The sequence below is a fragment of the Cydia strobilella genome, chromosome 1 (genome assembly GCF_947568885.1).
Source record: "Cydia strobilella chromosome 1, ilCydStro3.1, whole genome shotgun sequence".
In the NCBI taxonomy this organism is placed as follows: Eukaryota; Metazoa; Arthropoda; class Insecta; order Lepidoptera; family Tortricidae; genus Cydia; species Cydia strobilella.
In genome coordinates, this window is record NC_086041.1 from 30,752,879 (window position 1) to 30,778,534 (window position 25,656).

Consider the following 25,656-nt stretch of genomic DNA (forward strand, 5'->3'; position numbering starts at 1 on the left):
TTATTTTCACCAGATCTCTAGCCGTACTGGATTTTCACGTTGCCATTTTCAAACAAAAAAAACGGATTTCGCTCAAATTTCAATGGGTGCCAGTGTGCTGGCTAGTCCACAGTTTTGCAAAATTAAGAAATCTGTTTCCTACTCTTATTATCTTTTTTTTTTTTTAAGCCTACTAAGTGTCCCACTGCTGGGCAAAGGCCTCTCCCCTTGATTTCCCTTATTATCTTAGGTAAAAAAAAAATGTCGGTTATTGGTTCTACCGACAGGTCGTGCCTCTACGTTAACAGAATGTAAAATTAAATCAACAATTACCCATTGTAAGCCGTAACGTAGAGTTGATATCTAGAGCCGCAGAACAGGTTTTCCAAGGTATAGGTGTCGGTGTTGCTTGGAATCTGAAATAAAGGAGAAGAGTTTTTATTTTCTTCAGTTGTGTGTGTACAAGTGGACAAAGTAAAATAACTAAGATATCTAACACAAATGCGAGCGAGCATGTAGTGCGAGTAATCCATTGAAAACACTACCCGCTTAGATAATCTTGGCACAGACATAATAGTTGAGTTGGCTATACCTGTACAGTTTCCCAATCTCCGAACTCTTGTTTGTAGTGGATGGTGTAGCCTGCTGCAGGGGATTGGTCAGCGTTGTCGGAGGGCTTTAGTCGAAGGGTGAGCGACGACACGGAGGAGGAGGCGATGCTCAGTTGCGGGGGGAACGGTGGTGCTGTCACATAAAAAAGCAGGTTAGGAGAGAACAGAGTAGAGTACTTGGCAGCAAAATAAACGCCTTCACAACAAGTAACAGTAGCCGATCAAATAAGTATTGGATGTAAACGATTCCTATTTTTGACTGATTTAAGAAAACATGAGATTTATCTCTTTCAATAAATTGTGTGTTCAGATCAATCCCGGCTGGATTTTGTTCCCGATTTAACTCTTAATTACTCTGAAATCCATGTAAATAAGGAAGATCAGGAGCGGGTATTTACCGAGAACAGAGAGTGTGTGTGTGACGGTGTCAGTTCCGAACTGGTTGTCGACATGACACGAGTACTCTCCGGCATCTTCGCGGGCTACTCCGGCAATTTGTAGGGATCCTTCGGGCAGTTGACGGACGCGTTCGGACGCTTCTAGCGGCTTACTCTTGATCTGTAAAAATTACATGTTTTCATATGTGCTTTAAAAGCTTTTTTTTTACGTAGTTTAGTATTAAAAAACCGCCCAAGTGCGAGTCGGACTCGCGTTCCAAGGGTTCCGTACATTACAAAATTTAAACAATGTATTTTTTATGTGAAACGTGAGTGAAATGTCTTTAAAAAACCCGTAGGGGTCGGATCAAAAACTAAGTAATTAAGTCCGACTCACGCTTGACTGCACATTTCTAATAGGTTTTCCGGTGATCTATAGGTAAAGATCTATTTTGTGTATTTTTTTAAAAATTGTAGACCCAGTAGTTTCAGAGATAAAGGGGGAATGGTCATTTTTTGCCTATTTTCTTGAATAACTTATTTACCCCCCAAAAGTGGCCCCCGTGTTTAAAATTCATTGTTTACGTTACATGTCCGCCTTTGGGTCACAAACTTACATATGTATACCAAATTTCAACTTAATTGGTCCAGTAGTTTCGGAGCAAATAGGCTGTAACAGACGGACAGACACAGACGCACGAGCGATCCTATAAGGGTTCCGTTTTTTCCCTGTGAGGGAACCCTAAAAACAGAGAAATATTGATTAATGCTTACAATTAGGGTCCAGTTAATAGGGCTAGTATTAAATTACTCGTCTTACCTTCCAGATAATATTGGGAGGCGGTACTCCAACAGCGAGGCACGGCAGCTTCACATCTTCCTTGTACGTGGCGGTGAACGATTCGTCGAACGAGGCGATCTTGGCGGGCACTGAGACACAAAACATTATCTTGGTATAAAATCTAAAGTATCTAATAAGATAATTTTATAAAGCCCAGAAAAAATGGCATTATACCCAGAGTAGTAGTGTCAAAGTAAAATAAAGCATAGGTACCTTTGTCGCTAGGGCTGCAGGAGGCGGTTCCTGAAGGCTGCCCCTCGCCAATGATGGTGGAAGCGGTCACCCAAAAGTCGTAGCGGCCGGCCTTTAAGTCAGTCGCCGAGTAGCTGGTCTGTGATGCAGGTACCTGAGATCAAACGTTTTAGTTTCAGTCAATGTGTCACGTTATAAATGTATATTATCCATAGATTACAAAACAGTCCAGGGAATGTTATTTTTTCCAATCGGCGTAGACTTTATTGGCCCACTTCTTCTGGCTTCTAAATAAGAAACATAAGAATTCAATCTGTGTCCTACCATAGCGTCTTCTCTGCGCAATGCTTTAAGAATTTTATAAACTGTATAGTATGGGATTTATTCAGCCCGCTCTCACTTAAGCAAGCTTCCATAATTACCTTGTTAGGATGCGGCTCAGCGTTCTGCGCTTGCGTGTAAACGTTGTAGTGCGTGACGACTCCGTTAGGTTGCGCGGGCGCCCGCCATGACACCAGGATCGAGTCCGGGCCCATCACTAGCGCTTTCACCGCACGAGGGGCCTCAGGCACTAAACAGAAAATGCATTAGTCGTGAAATAGTTAAAGATGTAGTCTGAGTTTAGATGTCGCATGTCAATTAAATTAAGCGGTTGAAGCACCTGGCAATTACCAGATACCAAGATTTTAATTCGCACAAGAAATTCTATCAGATCAACGGCTCTGAGTATCATCATCATCTCCAATTGTGTAAATTACGATTATTTGTTTAACTACCGTCTTGCTCAGTCTGGCAGTGAATGGGTGCAGATCGGACGCCATCGCCTCCGTTGGTCGTCGCGAGCACTTCCATCGAGTAGTTCGTGAACTTCTTCAGTCCGTGGAGGATAGTCTCGCTGCTCGCCGTGATCTTGGTGTCCTTTGTCTTCTCATCTATAAGGAAAAACAATATTAGCATGTGTCTTTTTTCTTTACATCATCTATTCACAAAAATGTTGATCTAACATTGGTACCTAACTGATAAAAGCCAAAAACCTACCTCTTGGCAACTGACCTGAGATTATCAAGAAAGATACAGCATCTAAAACGTCGTAGCCTTATTTCTGACATGAGATGGTTCATGAGAGGTAGCCTCTAAGGCAGAAAAGACAGTTGCTGTCATTTCTAAGTGGCGCACCCAGAAAATAACAGGGTCAGAGGTAAACAGTTACTTACCGTACCACGTGTCGCTAGGGCCATACACGACCTTGTAAGCCTTAATCAGTCCGTTGGCAGCCGCAAGAGGTGGAGAGACCCAGGATACCCGGATGGTTTGCGCAGTCAGAGTGGTGCAGAGAACGTCTTGTGGTGGGGCTGAGGGTGCGCCTTCAGCGGTGTACGCGCGGACTTCCTGTGACACGGGACCGGAACCCATCTTGTTGAACGCCTGAACTACTACGGCGTATTGGTGGAATGTTCTGGGGACAAAACGACCGTGAGGTATTTGTTGAGGTGTAGATATTTACTGGCGTATTGTATCTACTATAAGTACCTGCGTGTTTTCATGTTGACACTTACTTCAGATTCATGATATCGAGGTGGTGCTCCTTGCCAGATTCTTTGGAAATGTCGACGGTTTCGAACACGAATGACTTGTTGCTTGATGCCAGTTTGTAGCCAACGTAGTACCTGTAAGATAACATTACATTACATTTTTCACAATACTCAGCAAAATATTACTTTAATTATAAATGTCAAGAATATCACTCGTTACCCCTGTAGTTCACCGTTCCAGTCCTGTGATGGGGGAGGCTTCCAGGTGACTCGCAGGGTGTGCTTGTCATGAGCATCAACCTTCACGTCTTGCGGCGGGCCAGTCGGTGCCTCTTCAGCGGTGATGATGGTTACGGTTTCCGAGGGTTCAGAGGTGCCGAGTTCGTTCTCAGCGACGATGCGGATGTGGTAGGCGGTGGCGGGACGGAGGCTGAACACGCCGGCTTCAGTTGAGTCACCCGGGACCAGTACCCTGAATATAAGATAAGATACATGAGGCTTATGAGGCTATTAACTATATACTATCCAAGTAGTTCTCATCTGTTCTTACCTATCAATATCCTTATCCCAGCTTCCCTTGGCGCGCTTGTATTCAATGAGGAACTTCTTGATAGGCGAGTTGCCATCGTATGGGGCCGCCCAGGAAAGCTGCACGGTGCGACCGGACTTGTCCAGAACTTTCAGGCCGTACGGTGCTTCGGGTACCTCTGTTAAACAACTCGTGGTTTAAAAATAGCTCAGGGAATCAGAATCCGATCATGTTTAAAGTCTGTTTTTTATTCTGCTTGCTCACTTTAACCACGAGTATAGTGCCAAATGAAGATGAGAGCCTAGAAAAATTTATAGTGATTGGCAACAGTCGAGGCAAGTCTTCTACCAGCTAGAGAGAATAATTAAAGCACTCGCCTTCATCAAAATGATACCCTATGGAAGGAACAGAAACCGGCGGAGACGTACGTATGTTAAGTGTAAATCATCCGGTGATGACCACGATCCTCATTAATGAGGGAACGACCCAGGAGAGATATAGTCATTGACTCCTCACCTTGGATAATCATGTTGATGCTCGTATCGTCAGAGCCAAAGGCATTAGTGGCCACGCAAGTGAAGAGCGCGCTATCAGATCGCTCGGTCCTCCTGATGCTCAGGTCAGAAACCACTCCTCCGGGTAGGATCTCTTCGCGGATGGTGTAGCGGGGGTCCGATTTGGGTTCCAGGCGTTTGTTATTCATGTTCCAGATAATTCCAATGGGCTGTGGATGATATGAATTATGTATTTAAAATAACAATACACTCCTTTTTTTGGCAGTCGTGTAAAAAAAGTGATTCGCAAATAAAATAAAATAATCGGGGTGAGACGGAAATCGGAATGGACACGGGATTTGTTTACTGAACAGATGGATAGCCAATAGGGTAATTCTAGCACAAGGTGTACGATATGATGGGAAGGGTCGTGGGACTCGTGGGAGTCTCGGTCTACTGAAGGACGGAACTAGAAGGACCAGAATTCTTACTTTTTCTCCCTTGGCTTGGCACTGCAGTACGGCGGGTTCGCTTCTGCGGGCAGTTTGGTTCCTCATTTTGATTTCGAATTGAGGAGGAGCTACAATAGATAACGCAAATTAAATTGAATTTATAACCTTATACAGTTCAATAATAATAATTCAGAAATATATTAAATTTATTTTAATTGCAGCCTGACACTTTATTTTGACTTACCCTGTACACTGATCAGAATAACAGCTGACAATCCTGAGCCGATTCCATTCACAGCCTCACACAAATAGTAACCCTCATTCGTCTTCTGAATATTGGCAATCGACAGAGCTCCGTCCTCTACTTTCACATTAGGGTTGTTTGGCTTAAGGTCTTTATAATCGCCAGGCGTATCCCCTGTAGGTAATAAAGAGAGATGTTTTAATATTTATAGGATTCGTCTGGAATTAGAATACTGTTTTTAGTTGAAATGTTTCCTCTGCATATTGTTTAGGTATCTACTTGGTCGGTGTAACATTATTTGGACACAATGAATAAGTTTCATGAAACATTCAAGTTGGCGGCCATGAAGAAATTACATATTTGTTGCAGTACAAATAAGTTTTTGAGTTGCTGCCCTTTTTACACACGGAAGTAATTATGGAACTACCAATATCTACAGTATTACTTCTCTAAACTCGAATACCGAGATGATATCTGGATATAAGTCATTGAGCTGATGGAACAAACGGACTTCTCACCGTGTAAAATAAAAATCGAATCGATTTCACAAGGGCACGTACCTTCAGCCCTCTTCCATGTGACCTGGGGCTTGGGGAAGCCATCAGCTTTGCATTCAACCTTAGCGTCCGAGCCCTGGGCAAAAGCCTTGTCGGTGGGCTCGAGGATCCAGCGCGGGGGTACTGAAATCGCACTCACAGTTGTAGCTTACCGTCAATCGTCGTTAGGTGCAGTGCATGCAATAATTCTTTGTGATTTTTTAGACAAGTGATCTTTATAGTAAGTGTGTTTGAGATTCAAAATTGGTATTTTAAAGTTTAAAATGAATTCTAAAAGAAAAGTATATTCAAAATTCAAATGCAGTTTTATATATTCAAGTTTTTCTTGGGACCAATAATATGTTTGCTTCTGCTTAACAGGCTTGTTAATACAAATCCAGATGAGTAGATAATTTATTAATGAAAAATAAATTTGTAAATTAGCCATGTAAAAATAAAATTTTTATTGTGTTTTTACTGGATTTATATCAAGGAAATCATTTTATCAAAGAGATGGCACATGAATTATTCGTATTTGGCTATATACTTGTTAACCTTTTTTTGCGTAAAATGAAATACATGAATGTAACACAAGTATTCATCAAATACTCTGAATTCCAATGCCACCAAATAAGATTGAATCATTGTATTTATCAAAAAATTTAAATAGGTAGTACCTGTAGTTTTTAAATATTATTATTATAATATTGGTGGGAGACTGGTAGTCAATCTGACTAAAATAAGATCTATTAGTTACTATCTAAAACATTCGATTTTTTTTTGGAAAAAAAAAACTACGTAAAATACTGCAACGATTCAATCTGGTAATGTGAAAGCTTCCATTTCGATACTTGTTACCTAATTATTTGTATAATTGTTTTACATCTTAATTATTTTTATTGTTTGTAGCTAACGCAAAAAAGCGTAGCCAAGGCTTTTGCAGCATATACGAATAAACTACCAATTTGAAAGTAGGTAATATATACTTAGGTATATTATGTATCACTATAGAAGCTTGTTGATTTACTTATTCTAAGCACATGACGCAAAACAAAACCATTAATGGAGCAGCTAGCTACAAATAACATAAAATAAATGGAAATATACAAATAATAATCAACACCCTTTATGAAAAGCGTAATGCAAACGAAAAGCTCTCTAGGGAAATGAATCGGTTGACGTGACTTATCCATAATTATCATAGTTTTCAGACATCATTTTACATAGTAGAAACGTTATTTGACATAAGTCCAAAGAATCTATTAAATCGAACGATGAAACAAAAAAACAGTGACTAAAAGCAAGTAAACCAATGTTCAAATTAATTAGACTATTTCGAACACGCCAACGCAATGTATTTCAATAGAGCCATAAGAAAGCCAAGCATGTTAGCGCGAACCCAACACAAATATTGCAATAAAATTAACAAACAGAAAATACAGAAGGAACCCGGGAAGAAGGAAGGAAATAATAAGAGATGCGAGGAGAGGTAGAGGTTCGTCGATGATAGCCGCAGCCGGTTCCTACTGACATCCAACGTCTGTCCTAGATGATCCACGACATCGCAGCATGTGTTCGGATATCTACATGTGCATCTTAGCCACATTCATAAATATTATAGACGTGAAATACAAAATACCTTTAACATCAACATCGGATATTGTTGTTTACCGCTCTATTCAAACTATAAGCGAACGATATTGGAACTATAAAGGTATTTAGGCAAAGCTTCGTGCTAAGAATGCATATTATACCGTGTACTTCGAGTGAGGTGGTATAGTTGGAGAAGCCAGCGGCATTTCGCGCGAGACAAGTGTAAGATCCACTGTTCGACCACCCCGCCGGGTCGATCAGAAGCAATGAGGCCCTCTGTCCTATCTTGGTGGCCGATACGGCAGCCTTCTCTTTCAAGGATTGCCTTTCGAAGTACCACTGAATATCGAGAGGTTGGTCCCCCTCGGACACTAAACAAGTGACCTGAGTCGCCTGCCCCGCGAATAACGGCGTCTCGAACGAGAATGGAACTATGCGGGGCAGTACTGCAAACAACCATAGAAATATAGGGTTAGATCGATCAGTGGCAGGCATGTTAGCGACTGTGAGAATGACGGAAAGAGCGGTGCCAGTGTGTAGGTCATTCGAAGGCACTGTCCGTGATGTTAGTCCCTTTTTACCATCTCCGATATAGAATTAGCACGTGCCATTTACGACGAGTGTCGCCACGTGCTCGGCTCGGCCGGCAGCGTTCTGTACGATGCACGTGTAGTTGCCCTGGTGGTTCGCGCTCACTGACGTGATAGTTAGCACGGACACGCGCGGACTGAGCTGCGTCGTCGTGATGTCTCGGTGCAGACTAGATTCTATAGTTTCGCTGCTAAACGTCCACGAGATTTCTAGAGGCAGGTCTCCCTTGGAAGCCAGGCAGTGTACGAGCACCGCGTCACCCGGGTTGATGGGCACCTCACCGAAACTGAACGGCACTATCAATGGTGGAACTAGGACAATACAAAACTTTAAATGAAGCAGAATTTTAGTATCAAGATGTAATGGGCTGAAACTTAATATATATACTTCGGACCCTTGACTACGAGTTTGGTGGTGTGCGAGGCGACGCCGGCGGCGTTAGTTACGGTGCAGTTATAGAGACCGGCGTGTTTGGCGTCTACGGATTCTATCGTGAGCACGCTGCTTCTTCGGTCCACGGTAGTGACGCGCGAGCCGGGGACGGAGTGAGCGGACCTATTGTTCACCGTCCACTCGATGCGAACGGGCTGGTCACCGTGCGTTATTATACACTGGAGAGCAAAGTAATCACCGAGAAAGGCCGGTTCGTCACCGGCGGTAAAAGGTGCGATCTTGGGAGGAACTGAAATGCAAACGTCATCTAGTAACTAAATGGGATTCTACCAGAAATTAACTAACCGTAAACAACTAGTTCTGTGGTATGAGACGTGCGGCCCGCGCGATTTTCTCCTATACAGACATAGGAACCAGCATGCTTCGCGTCCACAGATTCTATAATGAGTAAGCTACTGCGCTTGGAATTAGTGAGCACGTAATCGTTGTTTCTCTGCGATATGGGGTGTCCGTTGAACGTCCAAGAGATAGTGAGCGGGGGGTCACCGAGGTTGACGGTGCACGCCGCCTGCAAGTACTCGCCGCCATTCGCAGGCTTTTCTCCGAACGTAAACGGCAAAATATTTGGGGGGACTGGAATGCATCATCAATTAATCGTACTACTTAAATAAGTTAAGTCGATTAGATAGAAGAGAACGAAAAAGGGGAAATGAATCACTACTAAAATAAAATCTAATATCTCAACGTGTAGGAAAAATATGCACCGTTTATAATTAAAGTAGAGAATGTAAACTAATCCCAGCCTCGTTTTCCGCGATACATGTGTAGTTGCCGGCGTGTTTGTGCGAGACGGAACCGATACTAAGGATAGCGCTTCGCTCTCCGATATGGAACACGTTCGCCCCCGACCTCGGCTTGATCGGTTCATCATCGAAGAGCCACCGGAGCTGCAGCGGGTGGTCGCCCTCAATAACCGAACAAGGAGCCGTCACTACTTGGCCGGAATTCATGGCGACTTCCCCGAATGAGAAGGGTTGGACCACGGGAGGAACTGAACAGAAAGCAAGCGTCACGAGCTAATGACGGTACCGATGACGTTGAGGATCGCTGTATGGCTGTCGCTTCCGGCGCGGTTGGTCGCTGTGCACGTGTAGTTGCCACTGTTCGCGCCCATTGCGGTTGGAATATCGAAGACGGAGACGCGAGCGTTCGAGGACGTTGTCATCACGCCCATCCTACGCGTAACAGGCTGCCCTTGGAAACTCCACGTTATATTTAGAGGCGTGTCGCCCTTTGACACGTAGCAGTCGAGGTGTACCGACTCTCCCGCAAACACGGCTTCGTCCAATTCGAAAGGTTTGATGTGGGGGACGACTGGCAAAAAAACGGTATAGTTAGTGGCGCAACTTATAAGGTGCATGCTGGAACAATTAACTACGCGTACCCTTAACGTGGAGGGCTGTTGAGTATCTATGCTCTCCTGCTCTATTTTTTGCTATGCATGTGTAATTTCCACTGTGTTCTCCAGTCACAGCAGCTATAGATAGAAATGATGTCTGTTCTGCCATTTTCATCGTCTTGATTCCTAAGTCTTTGGAAAGATCTTGCCCTTCAAATGTCCACGATATCGTCATCGGTCGGTCACCTTTGCTCGCGTGGCAGGTCATTTGCACGGATTCTCCGTAGTACACGGACTCTTCGATCTCGAATGGCATTATATGAGGAGGAACTAATCAAAAAGAAAAAGAAAAGGAGCTATTGTTTAGTCTAATCGTGCATTTGTAGGGGATTAGGGGTCGACGCGCGGTGCGGTACCATGGATGTTGACGAGCGCGGAGTGGTGCGCGCGGCCGGCGCGGTTGCTGGCGGTACACGTGTAGTTCCCGCTGTGCTGGCCCATGGCCGTTGGAATGCTCAGCACTGACGCTTTCTCTCCTAACTTAGTCGTCGTCACGCCCATACTATTATGGTACGGAATCTCGTGATCGTTAAAGCTCCAAGTTATTTGAAGAGGACTGTCTCCTTTCGATACATGGCAAGTTAGATGCACCGACTCACCGGCGAAGATTTGCTCCTCAACTTCGAATGGGATTATGTGCGGGTCCACTTGAATATGAAATAGCAACAATATGTAAGAAGAGACGGTAAGAAAGAAAACGAAAATGGACGCTACAGAACATAAATAGTCTATTTGTGTACCAGTAACTTTCAGTCTTTCAGTACTGTTAAGTAGGACGCGGTTCCAGCAATAAGCGCTAGTCTTGGATGGCAACATCAGAACGGAAAATATGTCGCACACTTTAGTGGAAGTTCCTAACTCTCGCGATAGATATCTCTTCTCTTTTTCGTCAAACCTCTAGTTTACGAGTACATGTCTAGATGAGAGAAGTGTCTCCCTTCGATACGTGGCACATCATCTGGATAGACTCCCCATTTCCCCAAAGAACAATATTGAATGGTAAAATGTTCGCTGTGATTGAATGAGACGAACGAATAATTTAAAAGGTAGATATAAACTTATGACAAATTAAACAGTGGAAGAAAACAAGCGTACGCTGCAGATGTGTTGACAGAACGCATGCTGACTCCATCGACACGCCTGACACCGATGCGCTGCTGGATGATCATGAAAACTCAAAATGATGAAGAAATGAAACTGACCATGAACATTAAGGACAGTGGTATGATTAGTAGAGCCGGCGCTGTTGGCAGCTACGCAGGTATAGTTGCCACTATGGCTGGCGGTAGCGGCGGCGATTGATAGAAATGAGGTACGCGAGGTCATTTTAGTCGTCATGATGCCGAGTTCTGGAGTAGCATTTTCGTAACCATGGAAATGCCACTTAATGTTGAGAGGTAAGTCACCCTTGGAAACGTGACAGTTGAGTTGAACCGATTCGCCAGCGAACACAGACTCGTCCGCCTCGAAGGGAACGATGTGTGGCAGTACTGTTAATTCAGAAGGCGGAGATTAATATTGAGGCAAGCGTGCAGCGTGCGTTAAGGCTAGAGCAGCGGGCGGAACGGGGGATACCATGGACATTAACTGAGGCGGAGTGGACAGCCAGGCCGGCGTGGTTGCCGGCGTGGCATGAGTATTCGCCGCTGTGGCTCGCAGTCGCACTAGATATGATGAGTAGCGACGTGCGCTCGCCGATCTTCATGGTAGATATTCCCTGGTGGGAAGACAGGTCTTCCCCGTGGAAACTCCAAGCGATCGTGAGAGGCGTGTCGCCTTTAGATACGTGGCAAGCCAATTGTACTGATTCGGCGGCAAAGACTGGCTCTTCGGCCTCAAATGGAACAATGTGCGGGGGAACTGGTGAAGGAAAAATAAACAAAAAATTAACGAAAATTAACAATGAATCTACAAAAAAGTGTATACCCTGAACGTTTAATGTGGCAGTGTGGTTAGTGTTCGCTACGGTATTGGAAGCCGCGCAAGTGTAATTTCCAGAGTGTTTCTCAGTTGCTGCCGGGATAGATAACACGGAGCTCCTATCGCCAAGTTTAGTAATGATGACTGTGTCCTGCTTTTGCAGTGAAAGATCCCGGAAATACCAAGTCAGAGTTAACGGCATATCGCCCTTGGGAACGTGACACATGACTTGAATGCTTTCTCCATAGAAAACTGCTTCATCTATCTCAAATGGTGATATAATGGGTGCCACTGTAACAAACTTGTCTCTGACTATACTAAATCACATAATTTTGTTTTCGTAGTAATTCGGTTTAAAGGAGTTTGGAAGGGAACGTAACGTAACATGACACACAAGTATGTATAGGCTATCATAAGAAGTGCGACGATACCCTTGACATTGAGCGTGGCATGATGACTAGCGTTGGCGACAATGTTGGAGGCCGTGCACGTGAAAATGCCCGAATGTTGGGCCGTCACGGTCGGTATGATTAAAGCCGATCCCCGGTCCCCAACATTCATGATGTTTACTCCGCTCAAGGAACTCACGTCTCCGCCACTAAACGTCCACTTGAAATCGAGCGGCCTGTCCCCTTTGGTAATGTGGCACATCACTTGGACGCCCTCGCCGAAAAATACTGATTCGTCGAATTCAAAAGGAGCTATGATAGGCGCCACTGAAATTGTGCAATTTTTTAAATTTAAAGATTGATTACGTTGATTTTTAGTGATGTCCGCTATGACCCGCCAAAGTCACAAGTGGAGGGAGGATGGGAAAAACTACTACTAATGCTACATACAGGCTTCAAGGCTGGAGTAAAGAAAAGATGCAAGTACCGTTTACGAATAGTTGTGCAGTATGGTTAACGGAGCCGGCGTCATTTCGCACGACGCAAGAATAAGAGCCTTGGTTGTGGTGACTGACAGATTCAATGCTTAACTGACTAGTGCGTTTTGTATTTGTAAGCGTTATCCCTTTGTCGCCCGACTTCACGAGAGTTTCATTGAAATACCATTCTATCTTCAAAGGCTGGTCTCCCTTAAGAGCCGTACAAGTAACTAACACCATGTCTTGAGCATTGACCGGTTCCTCGCCGAACTCAAAAGGCATGATCTGTGGAGGGACTGACAAAGGAGAGGAATCAGCAAAAAGCATGTGAGGACTATTGGGAGAAAAGAATCTACGAGAGTTACGTTTAAGTACCGTTTACATAGAGCTCGGCTGAGTGGTTAGTTGTGCCCGCTTGGTTGCCTACGGCACAAGTGTAGTTCCCTTGGTTGGTGTGCGTGACCGCCTCTATAGTGAGCTGACTGGTGCGCTTCGTGTTTGTAAGAATCACGCCGTTGCTTCCCGACTTGACAAGTTTCCCGTTAAAGTACCAATTTATCGAAAGGGGCATGTCGCCTTTCGTGACGGTGCATATAACTACGACGAGTTCCTGATCGTTGACAGGTTCCGTGCCGAAATCAAATGGCATAATTTGTGGTGCAACTAAAGGAAAGTAACGAAAAAAATAATGACTAACATTCTATCAAGATAAAATTAAGATTTAGATTATTGTACCGTTGACGTGGAGGAGAGCGGAATGCGCCGCGGAGCCCGCATCGTTCTTTGCCACACACGTGTAATTCCCCCTGTGGAAACCCTGGATAGAGTCGATGCTTAGCATTGATATTTTCCGTCCACTACGCGCGATGACTACGCCGTCCCCACTTCGCATGGGTTTGTCGTTGAACAACCAAGATATTTCTATCGGCATATCGCCCTTAGTGATGGTGCACGTCAGAGACACTGTATCTCCCGCATTATACGTGTCCTCCCCGAAGTCGAACGGCGCCACTTGAGGGAGCACTGCCAAGGATGGTGGTCGTACGTAACAGGAAGGTAAAAACAAATACATGTGACTGTAAAATAGGTAAGTAGTGCGAACAAAAGCGAAGCGGTTTGCATGAGTTGTATACCGTTGACGTTGAGGACAGCGCTGTGACTACTCTGGCCAGCTTCGTTTTCCGCTATGCAGGTATAGTTGCCAATGTGCTCGTGTTGAACATTCTCTATGCTCAATACAGATATTCTTTTCCCATTTCTATTTATTTGAACTCCGTTTCCAGAATTCAGAACTTGGTCGTTAAGTTGCCAGTGTATTGTAAGTGGCAGATCGCCTTTTCCGACGGTACAGACCAAAGATACCGTTTCGCCTGCATTCATGATGTCTTCGCCGAAATCGAATGGAGTCACTTGCGGCACGACTAATAGACAATTTTGAGGACTAGATTGGGCAGAAATATGAATTTGGAAGGCATCGAAACATTCACCAAAAATTATATACGTAATATCATCGTATCCAGGGGTATTAATTTATATTGAATCATTTAAGACAAAACGTATTATTCCTGTGGAACGATAATGGACTTGACGTGGAAGACTACACTCACACACATTTTTATCTGATTTCCTTTGGGACTATGGTATTGGTTCTCTGTTAATAGCATTGCTACGGCAAAAGCATGGATAATAGGAAATACAAAAATAGGTGGAATTTTTGGACAAAACAATATACTAAGACGATACTGCGGCAAATTCTTTATGTTAAATCAGCAAAAAAATTGTGTTAGGAAAATTACCGTTAACAGCCAAGTCACTGGAGTAATTGGCATGACCCGCTTGATTGGCAGCGAGGCAAGTATAAACACCTCTGTGAATAGAAGCTACCGAGTCAATAGATAGACTACTCGATTTATGCCCGATCTTGGTGACCGTAATTCCTTGAATTCCGTTCAAATGCTTTCCATTGAGCAGCCAAGTAATGTTGACAGGAACGTCGCCTTTAGTTACCATACATTGGATGCCCACCGTGTCGCCAGCGTTGGCCGGCTCATCTCCGAATGTGAAAGGATGGATTTGGGGCAAAACTGTTTCAGGAAGAATGCATCCTTAGTCAAACGAGTACCAAACTACCGAAGTTATAAACCTTTACACAAAAACAATTTTTTGACGACTGCCCGTTCTCTTTAGTTCCTAGCTCTCCCGATAACGATGAACCGCTAAACTTCATGTATAGAAAAGCGTCTCTTTTCTTACATGAGGCAAATCATCCAGATAGACTGAATAATATTCATTAACAAGATTTCGGTGTGGCTGTATGAGATAAACGAATATGAACAAGAGGTAAAAGTAAAAAAGATGGCAAAAATAAATGAGGAAAAAGAACAAGCGGACGCTGGAGATGTGTGGATAGAATACAGGCTGGTTCTATCGACACACCTGACGTCGATGCGAAACCGACATGACAATGGTAAACCATAATAATGATGAAAAAATGAAACTGACCCTGAACATTTAGGATAGTGGTATAGTTAGTAGAGCCGGCGCTATTGGAGGCTACGCAGGTATAATTGCCACTATGGCTGGCAGTAACAGCAGCGATAGATAAAAATGAAGTGCGTGATGTCATTTTAGTCGTCATGATGCCAAGTTCTGAAGTAGCATTGTCGTAACCATGGAAATGCCATTTGATATTGAGCGGTAAGTCGCCCTTGGAAACGGTACAGGTGAGTTGGACCGATTCGCCGGCGAACACAGATTCGTCCGCCTCGAAGGGTACGATGTGCGGCAGCACTGATAATCCAGAAGGCCGATATTAGGTATTATTCAGGCAAGCGTGCAGCGTGCGCTTAGGCTAAGGCAGCGGGCTGAATGGGGGGATACCATGGACATTGACTGAGGCGGAGTGGACGGCAAGGCCGGCGTGGTTGCCGGCGTGGCACGAGTATTCGCCGCTGTGACTCGCAGTGGCGCTAGATATACTCAGCAGCGACGTGCGCTCGCCTATCTTCGTCGTAGACAGTCCCTGGTGGGAAGACAGGTCTTCCCCGTGAAAACTCCAAGTGATCGTTAGGGGCGTATCGCCTTTAGATACGTGACACGTCAATTGTACAGATTCACCAGCAAAGACTTGCTCTTCGGCTTCAAATGGAACTATGTGCGGAGGAACTGGTGAGGGAAAAACATAAAAAAAAACAAAAAATCAACAATGAATCTACAGAAAAGTGTGTACCCTGAACGTTTAATGTGGCAGTGTGGTTAGTGCTCGCTACGGTATTAGAAGCTGCGCAAGTGTAATTTCCAGTGTGTTTTTCTGTCACTGCCGAAATAGATAACAAGGTGCTCCTGTCTCCTAATTTGGTTATGATGACTGCATCCTGCCTGTGCAGTGGACGATCGCGAAAATACCAAGTAATAATTAACGGCATATCTCCTTTGGGAACGTGACACATGACTTGAATACTTTCGCCGTAAAAAACTGCCGCATCAAATTCAAATGTTGAAATAATGGGCGCCACTGTAACAAACTTGCCTTTTATCTTAGTATACTCGGAGCACAATGTCTTAAGCGGGTTTTGTTTCCACTATTTGGCTACAAGGAGAGACGAAACATAACATGACACAATATGCTACCATGAAAAGTGCGATGATACCCTTAACATTGAGCGTGGCGTGATGACTAGCGCTGGCGATAATGTTGGAGGCAGTGCACGTGAAAATGCCAGAATGCTGGGCCGTCACGGTGGGTATTATAAGAACCGAGCCCCGGTCTCCAACATTCATGATGTTTACCCCGCTTAAGGAACTCACGTCTCCGCCACTAAACGTCCACTTGAAATCGAGCGGCCTGTCCCCTTTGGTAATGTGGCACATCACTTGAACGCCCTCTCCAAAAAATACCGATTCATCAAATTCAAAAGGCGCTATGATCGGTGCCACTGAAATGATGTAACGTCAACGAAGTATGACTATTCTGTATCAAAACTTCTTTCCTCGTAGGTAATGACGATTATCTGTGATGAATATTATGACCCGCCAAAGTTACAAAAGTAGGATGAGGAAAAGAAAGGTACACTAATACTAAAAGGTTGCAATATTAAGGAAAGATATAAGTAACTTATACCGTTTACATATAGCTGTGCAGTGTGATTTACGGAGCCAGCGTCATTTCGCACGACGCAAGAATAGAACCCTTGATTCTGGTGACTAACAGACTCGATGCTAAGTTGACTTGTACGCCTCGAGTTCATTAGACTCATCCCGCTGTCTCCCGATCGTACTTGGGTATCATTAAAATACCATTCTATTCTTAAGGGTAGGTCTCCTTTAGTAACGGTGCAAGTAACAACGACCATTTCTTGTGCATTGACCGGTTCTTCACCGAACTCAAAGGGCATGATCTGAGGAGGGACTGACGGAGGACAGGAATCAGCAATAAACAAGTACAAATCAGGAGTATTGGGAGAAAACATTACGCGAGTTACGATTAAGTACCGTTTACATAGAGCTCGGCTGAATGGTTAGTTGTGCCCGCTTGGTTTCCTACGGCACACGTGTAGTTTCCTTGGTTTGTGTGCGTGACCGCCTCTATAGTCAGCTGGCTAGTGCGTTTTGTATTAGTAAGCACTACTCCGTTACTTCCCGACTTAACAGCTTTGCCGTTGAAGTACCAATTTATCGATAGAGGCATATCGCCTTTAGAGACGGTGCACATAACCACGACGAGTTCCTGATCATTGACGGGTTCCGTGCCGAAATCAAATGGCATAATTTGTGGAGCAACTGAAGAAAAAAAATAAAAAAATACGGACTATCATTCAATCAAGAGAAAGTTAAAATTTGGAGTATAGTACCGTTGACGTGAAGGAGAGCGGAATGCGCTGCGGAGCCCGCATCGTTCTTTGCCACACACGTGTAATTCCCCCTGTGGGAGCCTTGAATGGAGTCGATGCTCAGTATTGATATTTTCCGTCCACTGCGCGCAATGACGACGCCGTCCCCATTCCCCACGAGGTTGTTGTCGAACAACCAAGATATCTCGATCGGCATATCGCCCTTGGTGATGGTGCACGTCAGAGACACGGTGTCTCCTGCATTATACGTGTCCTCCCCGAAGTCGAACGGCGCCACTTGAGGAAGAACTGCCAAGGATGGTGGTCGTACGTAACAGAAAGGTAAAAACAAATACATGTGACTGTAAAATAGGTAAATCGTGCGAACAAAAGCGAAGCGGTTTGCATGAATTGTATACCGTTTACGTTGAGGACTGCGCTGTGGCTACTCTGGCCGGCTTCGTTTTCCGCTATGCAGGTATAATTGCCAATGTGCTCGTGTTGAACGTTTTCTATACTCAGCATAGAAATTCTTTTGCCACTTCTGACTATAAGCACACCGTTGCCGGAATTCAGAACTTCATTGTTAAGCTCCCAATGTATATTCAGAGGCAAATCTCCCTTGCCCACGGTACAGGTTAAAGATACGGTTTCACCTGCGTTAAGGATGTCCTCGCCGAAATCGAACGGAGTCACTTGCGGTACAACTAGATGGAATTGAGGTATAACAGATTGGACAAAGATTAAGAGGCTGGCTTTTAGGTTTCGGAACTAATAAGGGCATACACAATACAAAGCTAAAAAAATTGAATAGTCGATGAAGTGTACCATTGACAGCGAGTTCAGCAGAGTGATTGGTGTGGCCGGCTGCGTTTTGGGCATGGCACGTGTATGTTCCTCTGTGAATGGCTAACACAGATTCGATAGTGAGGCCACTCGCCTTCGCGCTCATTTTCATGATCGAAATACCAGGGGTCTCTGATATCGGCCTATCGTTTAACCGCCAAGTGATGTTGACGGGGACGTCTCCTTTCACCACCATGCATTGCAATCCAACTGTGTCGCCCGCGTTGGCCGGCTCGTCTCCGAACGTAAAAGGGTTGATTTGGGGGAGTACTAGAATGGTTTCAATTGAACAAATCATTTAAATAAACTAGATTACTAGACAATACAAGCAGAAGAAGAGTTGCATTCTCAGTCAGATCTACATTGTTGCGTTATTTTATAAATTTACCATTTACAGCCAGTTCAGTAGAGTAATTGGCATGACCTGCTGCGTTCGAGGCAAAGCAAGTGTAGACACCTCTGTGTATGGAGGTTACGGAGTCTATAGACAGGCTACTCGCTTTGTGACCAATCTTGGTAACTGTTATTCCTTGAATTCCTCTTAAAGGCTGCCCATTTAATTGCCAAGTTATGTTGATAGGAGCGTCGCCTTTCGGCACCATACATTGAACACCGACCATTTCTCCCGCGTTGGCTGGCTCGTCTCCGAAGGTGAAAGGATGGATTTGGGGCAAAACTGTTACAGGATGTATAATTTATTGCCTAAATTTACTACAAAGAACTGAATTTAGAAGCTACACTAGTATAGAAAAGTGAAAGAAGAACCATTGACTTCCAACGTAGCACTGTGGTTGGTAGAACCGGCAGCGTTCTCAACGCGACAGACGTAAGTGCCTCTGTGGGTTCCATTCACGGAATCAATATTGAGGATCGACATTTTGCGGCTCATGCTGCCTATGGCGATGCCGAGGCTTTTTCCGTGAAAGATCGGTTTCCCATTGAGGCTCCACGAGAAATTGGCCGGCAAGTCGCCTTTATTCATAACGCACTGGACTGAGGCGGTGTCCCCGGCGTTGGCGGGCTCCTCCCCGAACTCGAAAGGTAAGATTTGAGGGGGGACTGTGGGGTACAAGCGAAAAATTAATGAAATCTAATAAAAAAAAAGCGAACCGTTGACACTAAGGAGAGTGGTGTGGTTAGTTTCCCCGGCCTGATTTCTGATCTCGCAAGTGTAGGAGCCGCGGTGGACGGCGCTAACCGGCTCAATGTTCAGGATTGAGGTTTTCTTGCTGATGGTAGTGAGGACGATGCCGAGGGCATTGCGGCGCTTAATTTCATTTCCATTAAATCTCCACGTAAATACGACTGGGAGGTCTCCTTTGCTCATCACGCAAGAAACTGATGCTGTCTCACCCTCATTCAGGATTTCTTCGCCAAATTCGAACGGCGTGATTTGTGGTGGGACTGGGGAGCATGTGAAACTGGGTTTCTACAGGGAAACTACTTTTGAAAAGGGAGGATACAAGCAATTTTCGATAACCGATAGCTGTACCATTGACGTTAAGAACTGCGCTGTGGTTAGTGGAGCCGGCCCAGTTCGCCGCCACACAGTCGTAGGAGCCCCTGTTTACCCCGCTAACCGAGTCTATGTTTAGAATCGATGTTTTCTTGTTTATATTCACGACCACTATTCCGAGATCATTGCCCCTTTGAACTCGTTGTCCGTTGAAGTACCAGGAAATGTTTAGCGGTTGGTCGCCCTTGCTGACGGCGCAGGATATGGACGCCATGTCTCCGGCGTTGGCGGGCTCCTCGCCGAACTCGAAAGGCGATATTTGCGGGGGCACTGCAATGAGTCGCGCTACAGGGAGCTACTTGTTCTACCGTCGGAGGAACGGGGCGTGTGTGGCAAACGATGTAGCTTTGGCGGGCATAAACATCTCCGATAATAACATTGGCCATTTTTGATACACTTTTATTCAACGTACTGATGTAAAATCTGAAAGAAAGGTTATTAATACAATATTGGCAAAATAAAGCCGCTGTAACATGTTTCCACAGTTAGAGAAGATAAAAAAAACTGTAGTTCAAATGTTTTCTTGACGTAACGTGTGTGTGTGGTGTAATGTGACATTTGCAACGGCCTTACTTTGCAACAAGAAGAGACACAAAGTCGCATAATCATGATGAGAATTGAATTACTTTGAGAATACAGGTCTATAAATACCTAATTGTATAGTTGAGGTACTCTACCGGGCAACTCTGTGATTTATTCTTCCACTCATTAATATTTGCTATTTTTTTTTAAGAATCGCACCACTTTCTAGATGCGGGCTTTAAGTAGGTATAAGACCGAAGTTATCTGGTTTCCTATTTTGAAACTTATTGTTTCAGTATTCTACTTAATTTTCTTGTTGCCCCCTTTCTTCTTCCTTTATTAAATTTATTTGTTTATTTTTATTTTCTAATTTTGTACTAAATAATGAGTGGTTGACTCTTCTTTCTTAACACCCAATAAGTATGAATGTTTTTGCTTACTTTTGTGCTGATGAGCGGGCTAATAAATTCTTAAATTAATGAACGTACCTTGCCACACATGTACTGTTACTGTTTTGATATTGCTTCTTACACAATTCAATTATTATTCTTTGCTCAGACGATTATTTTATTAGCTCACACAACAAATGGCTGCTGAAAGTTGACTCTAACTAAAGGTACAGTCGCCATCAGATATATCGGAGCAGCTGAGGTGCTCAAAAATTTCTGAACACGCACTCTAACGCCTTGCCAATAGAGGCGTGTTCAGATATTTGTGAGCACCTCGGCCGCTCCGATATATCTCACGGCGAATGTACATTGCAGTGATTTATTAATTATGTACTGTATCGTAATATGCATAACTAATTAAACAGGTACTGTTCGTTTAAGTACCAAGAATTTAAAAGTTTTACATAAATCCTCGATGTGACTCGATCTTATCTGGAAACATAAAGTTTAGTTTCCGAATACCTACTTAATTTAAATTCCAAATAACTTTAGGGTCAACGTTCAGACGCCAAATTTGACACTCGTGTGTCCAGTTCAAAAAACGTTCATCTTGTGCTCAGAGTTACTGTCACGTTAGTATACCAACAGCAACATTCTTAACCGACCATCGGTAGACCTTACATCTTCGTACAGTTTATGAATTATCAATTAACATGTTGAATATGGTACGTCAGAACATGACAGCAACATGGTCTCACATAAGTATCCACTTTTCTATACAGCTAGTATAGCGATGTGGGTACTTTAGTTGGGACACTTACTGTACATATCAAATGAACATTCCTCCTGGGTTTTTTCTATAGTTGAACTTACCCATAACTTGCAGCTCGAGCGTTCCCCTGGCGCTGTAGCCCTGGCTGTTCTTGGCGACGCAGGTGTAGGTGGCCTGGTCGCTGTTGCGCTCCACGTTCTCGATCACCAGGGTGCCGTTGGGGAATACTTTCTGTTTGCGGTTGATTGGCAGGACGCTGGAAATAAATACAACAACAATACAGAATACTCGTCTAACCTGATGTACAATTATGAAGTAATCTTTATATTAGAGACGGGAATTTGAAATTGTACCACTGTCGAGCTAAGAAGCAGAGTACAGTGAGCAGTAAGTAAAACCAATCTTAAAATAAATGCTTTTCACCAGGATTTACTGTGGGGATCCTGGCAAGGTCGCCATGTGGGGATCCGTGGAAGGTTCGTATAAAAGGCGAACACGTGTTGACAGTTCAAGCGCTTTATTGAACCTATTTTCTTATGCCCACTACATTACATTACATTCTAGATCCAAATTGTCCGGAAGATCATCCTGGATCCAGCCAGTTGCGGATTATTGTATAATCTCCTCTCATCGACACATTTAAATGTGAGCGTAAACACTGTGGCCCAGCGGAGTTCTTTTTAAAAATGGTTTACATCTATGATATGGCAATATTTTTTTATTAATCCCGATATGGATTCTATCATTAGGTATTATAATTTCCGCCAGTATCGGTGCTGCTTACATCGTAAATTTGTATATTGTCATCGCTCTCTTAGCGGAAAACAAGGTCTTACCGTCCATCTCGCTCCCAAACAATAGAGTCAATGGGGTATCCGGCGACGGGGCAGTGAGCGATAAGGGTGTCGCTGGCCACGACGGGGCGTTTCTTCATGGGCCGCACGTACGGCAGACCGTACACGTTCACGCGGGCAGAGTGCGATGCGCTGCCAACCTGGAGTTTCAAACATACATGTTACTAAAGGGTCTAAAGGACCTGCGACGCTCGGAAAGACAGAGACAGAGGGTGAGGACATTGACATCTTTAGCTCTTTATCATGGGTTATATCGCGTAGCCTTGCCTCGAGTGTGTATAGGTTGACAGCGGTTAACACATTCGGTGCCACCTTGCCACTTTTGTACATTATAAAGTAACTGAACGGGTCAACCGATGGCTCAACATTCAAACTAGATCAGTATTTTAACTTTATTTCTTACTCAGTGATACTAACTGAACTGACATTGGAAAACCGTTTATATTTGAATTGGTATTAATGTTGCAGACAAATTGGCTTTAGGTTGGCTCTTTTCCAATAATTGTCACTTTAAATGCTAAACTGTTGAGTTTACGTGCCAATATCTACTTCTTACTTTATTAACTCAACTGAAACGACAATAGACTATCTTGAGAGACTTAGTTTAGTGTTGGAACATAATTGAAAAGAACACGAAGTAATGTGTGTAATGTAATGTAAATCTACGTCAATGGGGTCCCAGCGCGCACAAGTTGTTTGCAGAAATTGCGAAGCGTCTGGTTGACGTAACTGGTGGTCAGCATTGCGATACAGCGAGGAAATGCCGCCAGCATCCTTGGTACAATGCCCCAAGGGCCTATTTTAGATTTAAGCTAGTTATTAATTTCGTTTACGTAGTACCACTGTATATATCTTGTATGTAAATAACAATAGAATGAGTAAAATGAGTGTAATCAATTGCAAAATACAAGTACCTATTGAAGCAACGCATTGGATATGTGGAAATGGAACTGAGCGATTGTTCCTGAAAAATTACCTTGCTCGAAGCGATGCAGGAATACAATCCTCCGTCGTTTGTGTGTACAGAAGAGATGTTCAGATGCGACTCAACGTTGCCGTCAGCAGTAACGAACTGTCCGATCTGCAGGCGTTCTCCACTGGATAATTTCTCTCCGTCCAAAAGCCAGGCGATGTCAGGAGTGGGGTTACCGGAAGCAACACATTGGAGACGTAGAGACGGGCCGGAGCGAAGAGTCTGCTCTTGGAAGTTCTTGCGGATTTGGGGTGGTTCGACTGGAATAGGAAAAAGATAGTCATTAAGTTTTAGAATCGATAGCCAAGCAAATTTCTAGACTCAGAAGTCTCTAACTGATTAAATGTAGAGGACAACATGTCGGAACTTAGTTCTTGTTACTCTTAGTTATGTTCGTTCCATAAAGAAATAAATATTTTTAAGAATTCAGATGTCTGTTTACACTTGAAGTAGGTATATGCACAGTGTGTAGTATCAGTAATTGCCAAAGTTTTGATTTAACGAACGAGCCCCAAAGATTTTCATATACGATAACATGTAATTAGCGATGGTGTAGTAAATATGAATATCTTACATCGTCCTCCAAGTTTAAGTTCGGCGCTAGCTCCTGCACTTTCCTGGTCGTTCCTGATGAAACACTGGTACATTCCCTTGTCTTCCTTCTTCACTGATTCGATCCTGTAATCAATATAAAAAAAACATGTATTAGCAAGGTTACAACAATCATCAGAAGCTTTTTAGACAATTAAAAACCTTTTCAGCTTGGCTGAATTTTAGTTACAAAAGATGTGGAAGAAATTTTTAAAATAATATATCGGCTAAAAAATAAGATATTGCTTATTTTTCTTTCATCATACCCATCAATGAGAAATTAAGTAATTTCTGCTCAGTACGCCTACCATCAGTTCGGCACTGACATAAACGCTAGCGTTAACGTAACTTACTTTCAATGCATCTGGCTCGTACTGACATATTAGTGCGAGCGAGATGTATAGAAAGTAAATTACGTAGACGTTAGAGTATATGTCAGTTTTGACACTGTCAGTGACTCATGGTACGGGTACAGGTGAGCAGAGGGTTATAACATTTATGACAGAATGACAAATCATTGTCGTTTTTAAACCACATAATCTTCACTTGCAGGTGGACACGGCAGTCCTACCGATGTGGAAGTTCTATGGGGTTGGATCACCGACCGTTTTAAAAATATTATCCAGCACTCTTTCTACCCTTAACTGTAAGGTTATATCATAATTACCTGAGCTGAGGGTCGTGGTGCTTCATGTCCTTGCCATCCTTAAGCCAGGTGATCGTCTTGACAGGGTTGCCTTCATATTTGCAGGTAAATACCGCGGGTCTGCCAAAATCGACAGTTTGGGTAGCTGGTTCCACGGTCGTCTTGAGAGGGGCTGTTACTGTTAGGACTGTTTCCACTGATTCGCCTGGAAATTTAGTAAGAAGCATTAAGGTTATTATTCTATAATAGTATATTTATTAAGAACCATCATAACAACATAACGTTTTTGAAAACTGTATTTTAAATATATGTATGTGAATGTAAACATACCACCAACGGAGTTGTTGACCACGCACAGGTACTTTCCAGAATCCTCGACCTTAGCTTCCTTGATAATAAGTGTTCCTGATACTTGCTTCACTCGGTCGTTCAGCGTAACTGGCTGCTTCCTCGTTGTGCCATCAATAAACTTGTACCATCTGGAACAAAACAGAACAAGTTTAGGGAGAGAATCACGCAACTTAACTAATCTATAATCTTGGACATTCAAAGATAAAATCGCTACAAAGTACGTTCAAGACCAAAAATATTACAGACTATCCTCTGTCACCCACCTGAAAAACCGGCACCGGACACCCTTGACTCAAACAAATAATCGTCCCCTTTTGTCCGACACCCAACTCAGACTCTTGTAATCGACCACTAGACAGCTTGGGAGGGATACTATTCGTAGGTTTTTAAAGATAAATACATATAAAGTTGACGTGAGAAGTTTCAACCCTACCACCCAGACAGATTTGGCTACTTAATTAAAATAGATACAATAACGAAAGCGCGTGAAAGCACATGGATGTTATGTGCGAGCTACGCGAAGCACAAAGTAAAGATCGAAGCGTTTATAAAAGCAAGAACACCCTGACACTTACCGGCAGGTGTGTACGCTGTTCTATACTTTGGCTGGGGACCTTAAGGTCGCGGCCGGCCGCGAGTCACGCCTTCATGTCACGCGGGCGGAGCGGCCGCCGCAACAGACTGCAATAACAACGCACATCAGTACATTGGAATGAGATGGTGAGGCTACGTGATGAATGAATGCGTGAGATATCG

General features: G+C 43.7%; 1 protein-coding gene across 18 annotated transcripts in view; it reads right to left on the bottom strand.

The window, feature by feature from the left end:
• Positions 1–25,656, bottom strand: part of LOC134743426 (cell adhesion molecule Dscam2) — a 100,586-nt gene that overhangs the window by 25,545 nt on the left and 49,385 nt on the right. For 12 of the 18 annotated variants that reach the window (XM_063676880.1, XM_063676889.1, XM_063676898.1 and 9 more), the window contains 22 exons: positions 24,880–25,028; positions 24,571–24,754; positions 23,887–23,990; positions 23,316–23,572; positions 22,322–22,479; positions 21,587–21,741; positions 19,397–19,690; positions 5,812–5,931; positions 5,252–5,425; positions 5,047–5,135; positions 4,578–4,785; positions 4,083–4,239; positions 3,753–4,004; positions 3,557–3,667; positions 3,215–3,456; positions 2,777–2,932; positions 2,423–2,571; positions 2,022–2,154; positions 1,788–1,897; positions 989–1,148; positions 572–723; positions 313–395 (listed from right to left, as the gene is read on the bottom strand). In XM_063676880.1, coding sequence (XP_063532950.1) covers positions 313–395; positions 572–723; positions 989–1,148; positions 1,788–1,897; positions 2,022–2,154; positions 2,423–2,571; positions 2,777–2,932; positions 3,215–3,456; positions 3,557–3,667; positions 3,753–4,004; positions 4,083–4,239; positions 4,578–4,785; positions 5,047–5,135; positions 5,252–5,425; positions 5,812–5,931; positions 19,397–19,690; positions 21,587–21,741; positions 22,322–22,479; positions 23,316–23,572; positions 23,887–23,990; positions 24,571–24,754; positions 24,880–25,028 — 3,597 coding nt within the window. Of the gene's footprint in view, positions 1–312; positions 396–571; positions 724–988; positions 1,149–1,787; positions 1,898–2,021; positions 2,155–2,422; positions 2,572–2,776; positions 2,933–3,214; positions 3,457–3,556; positions 3,668–3,752; positions 4,005–4,082; positions 4,240–4,577; positions 4,786–5,046; positions 5,136–5,251; positions 5,426–5,811; positions 5,932–11,398; positions 11,684–15,491; positions 15,777–17,461; positions 17,694–19,396; positions 19,691–19,778; positions 20,073–21,586; positions 21,742–22,321; positions 22,480–23,315; positions 23,573–23,886; positions 23,991–24,570; positions 24,755–24,879; positions 25,029–25,656 lie in introns of all 18 variants that reach the window. The other 6 variants (XM_063676836.1, XM_063676907.1, XM_063676820.1 and 3 more) reach the window with 4 other exon arrangements.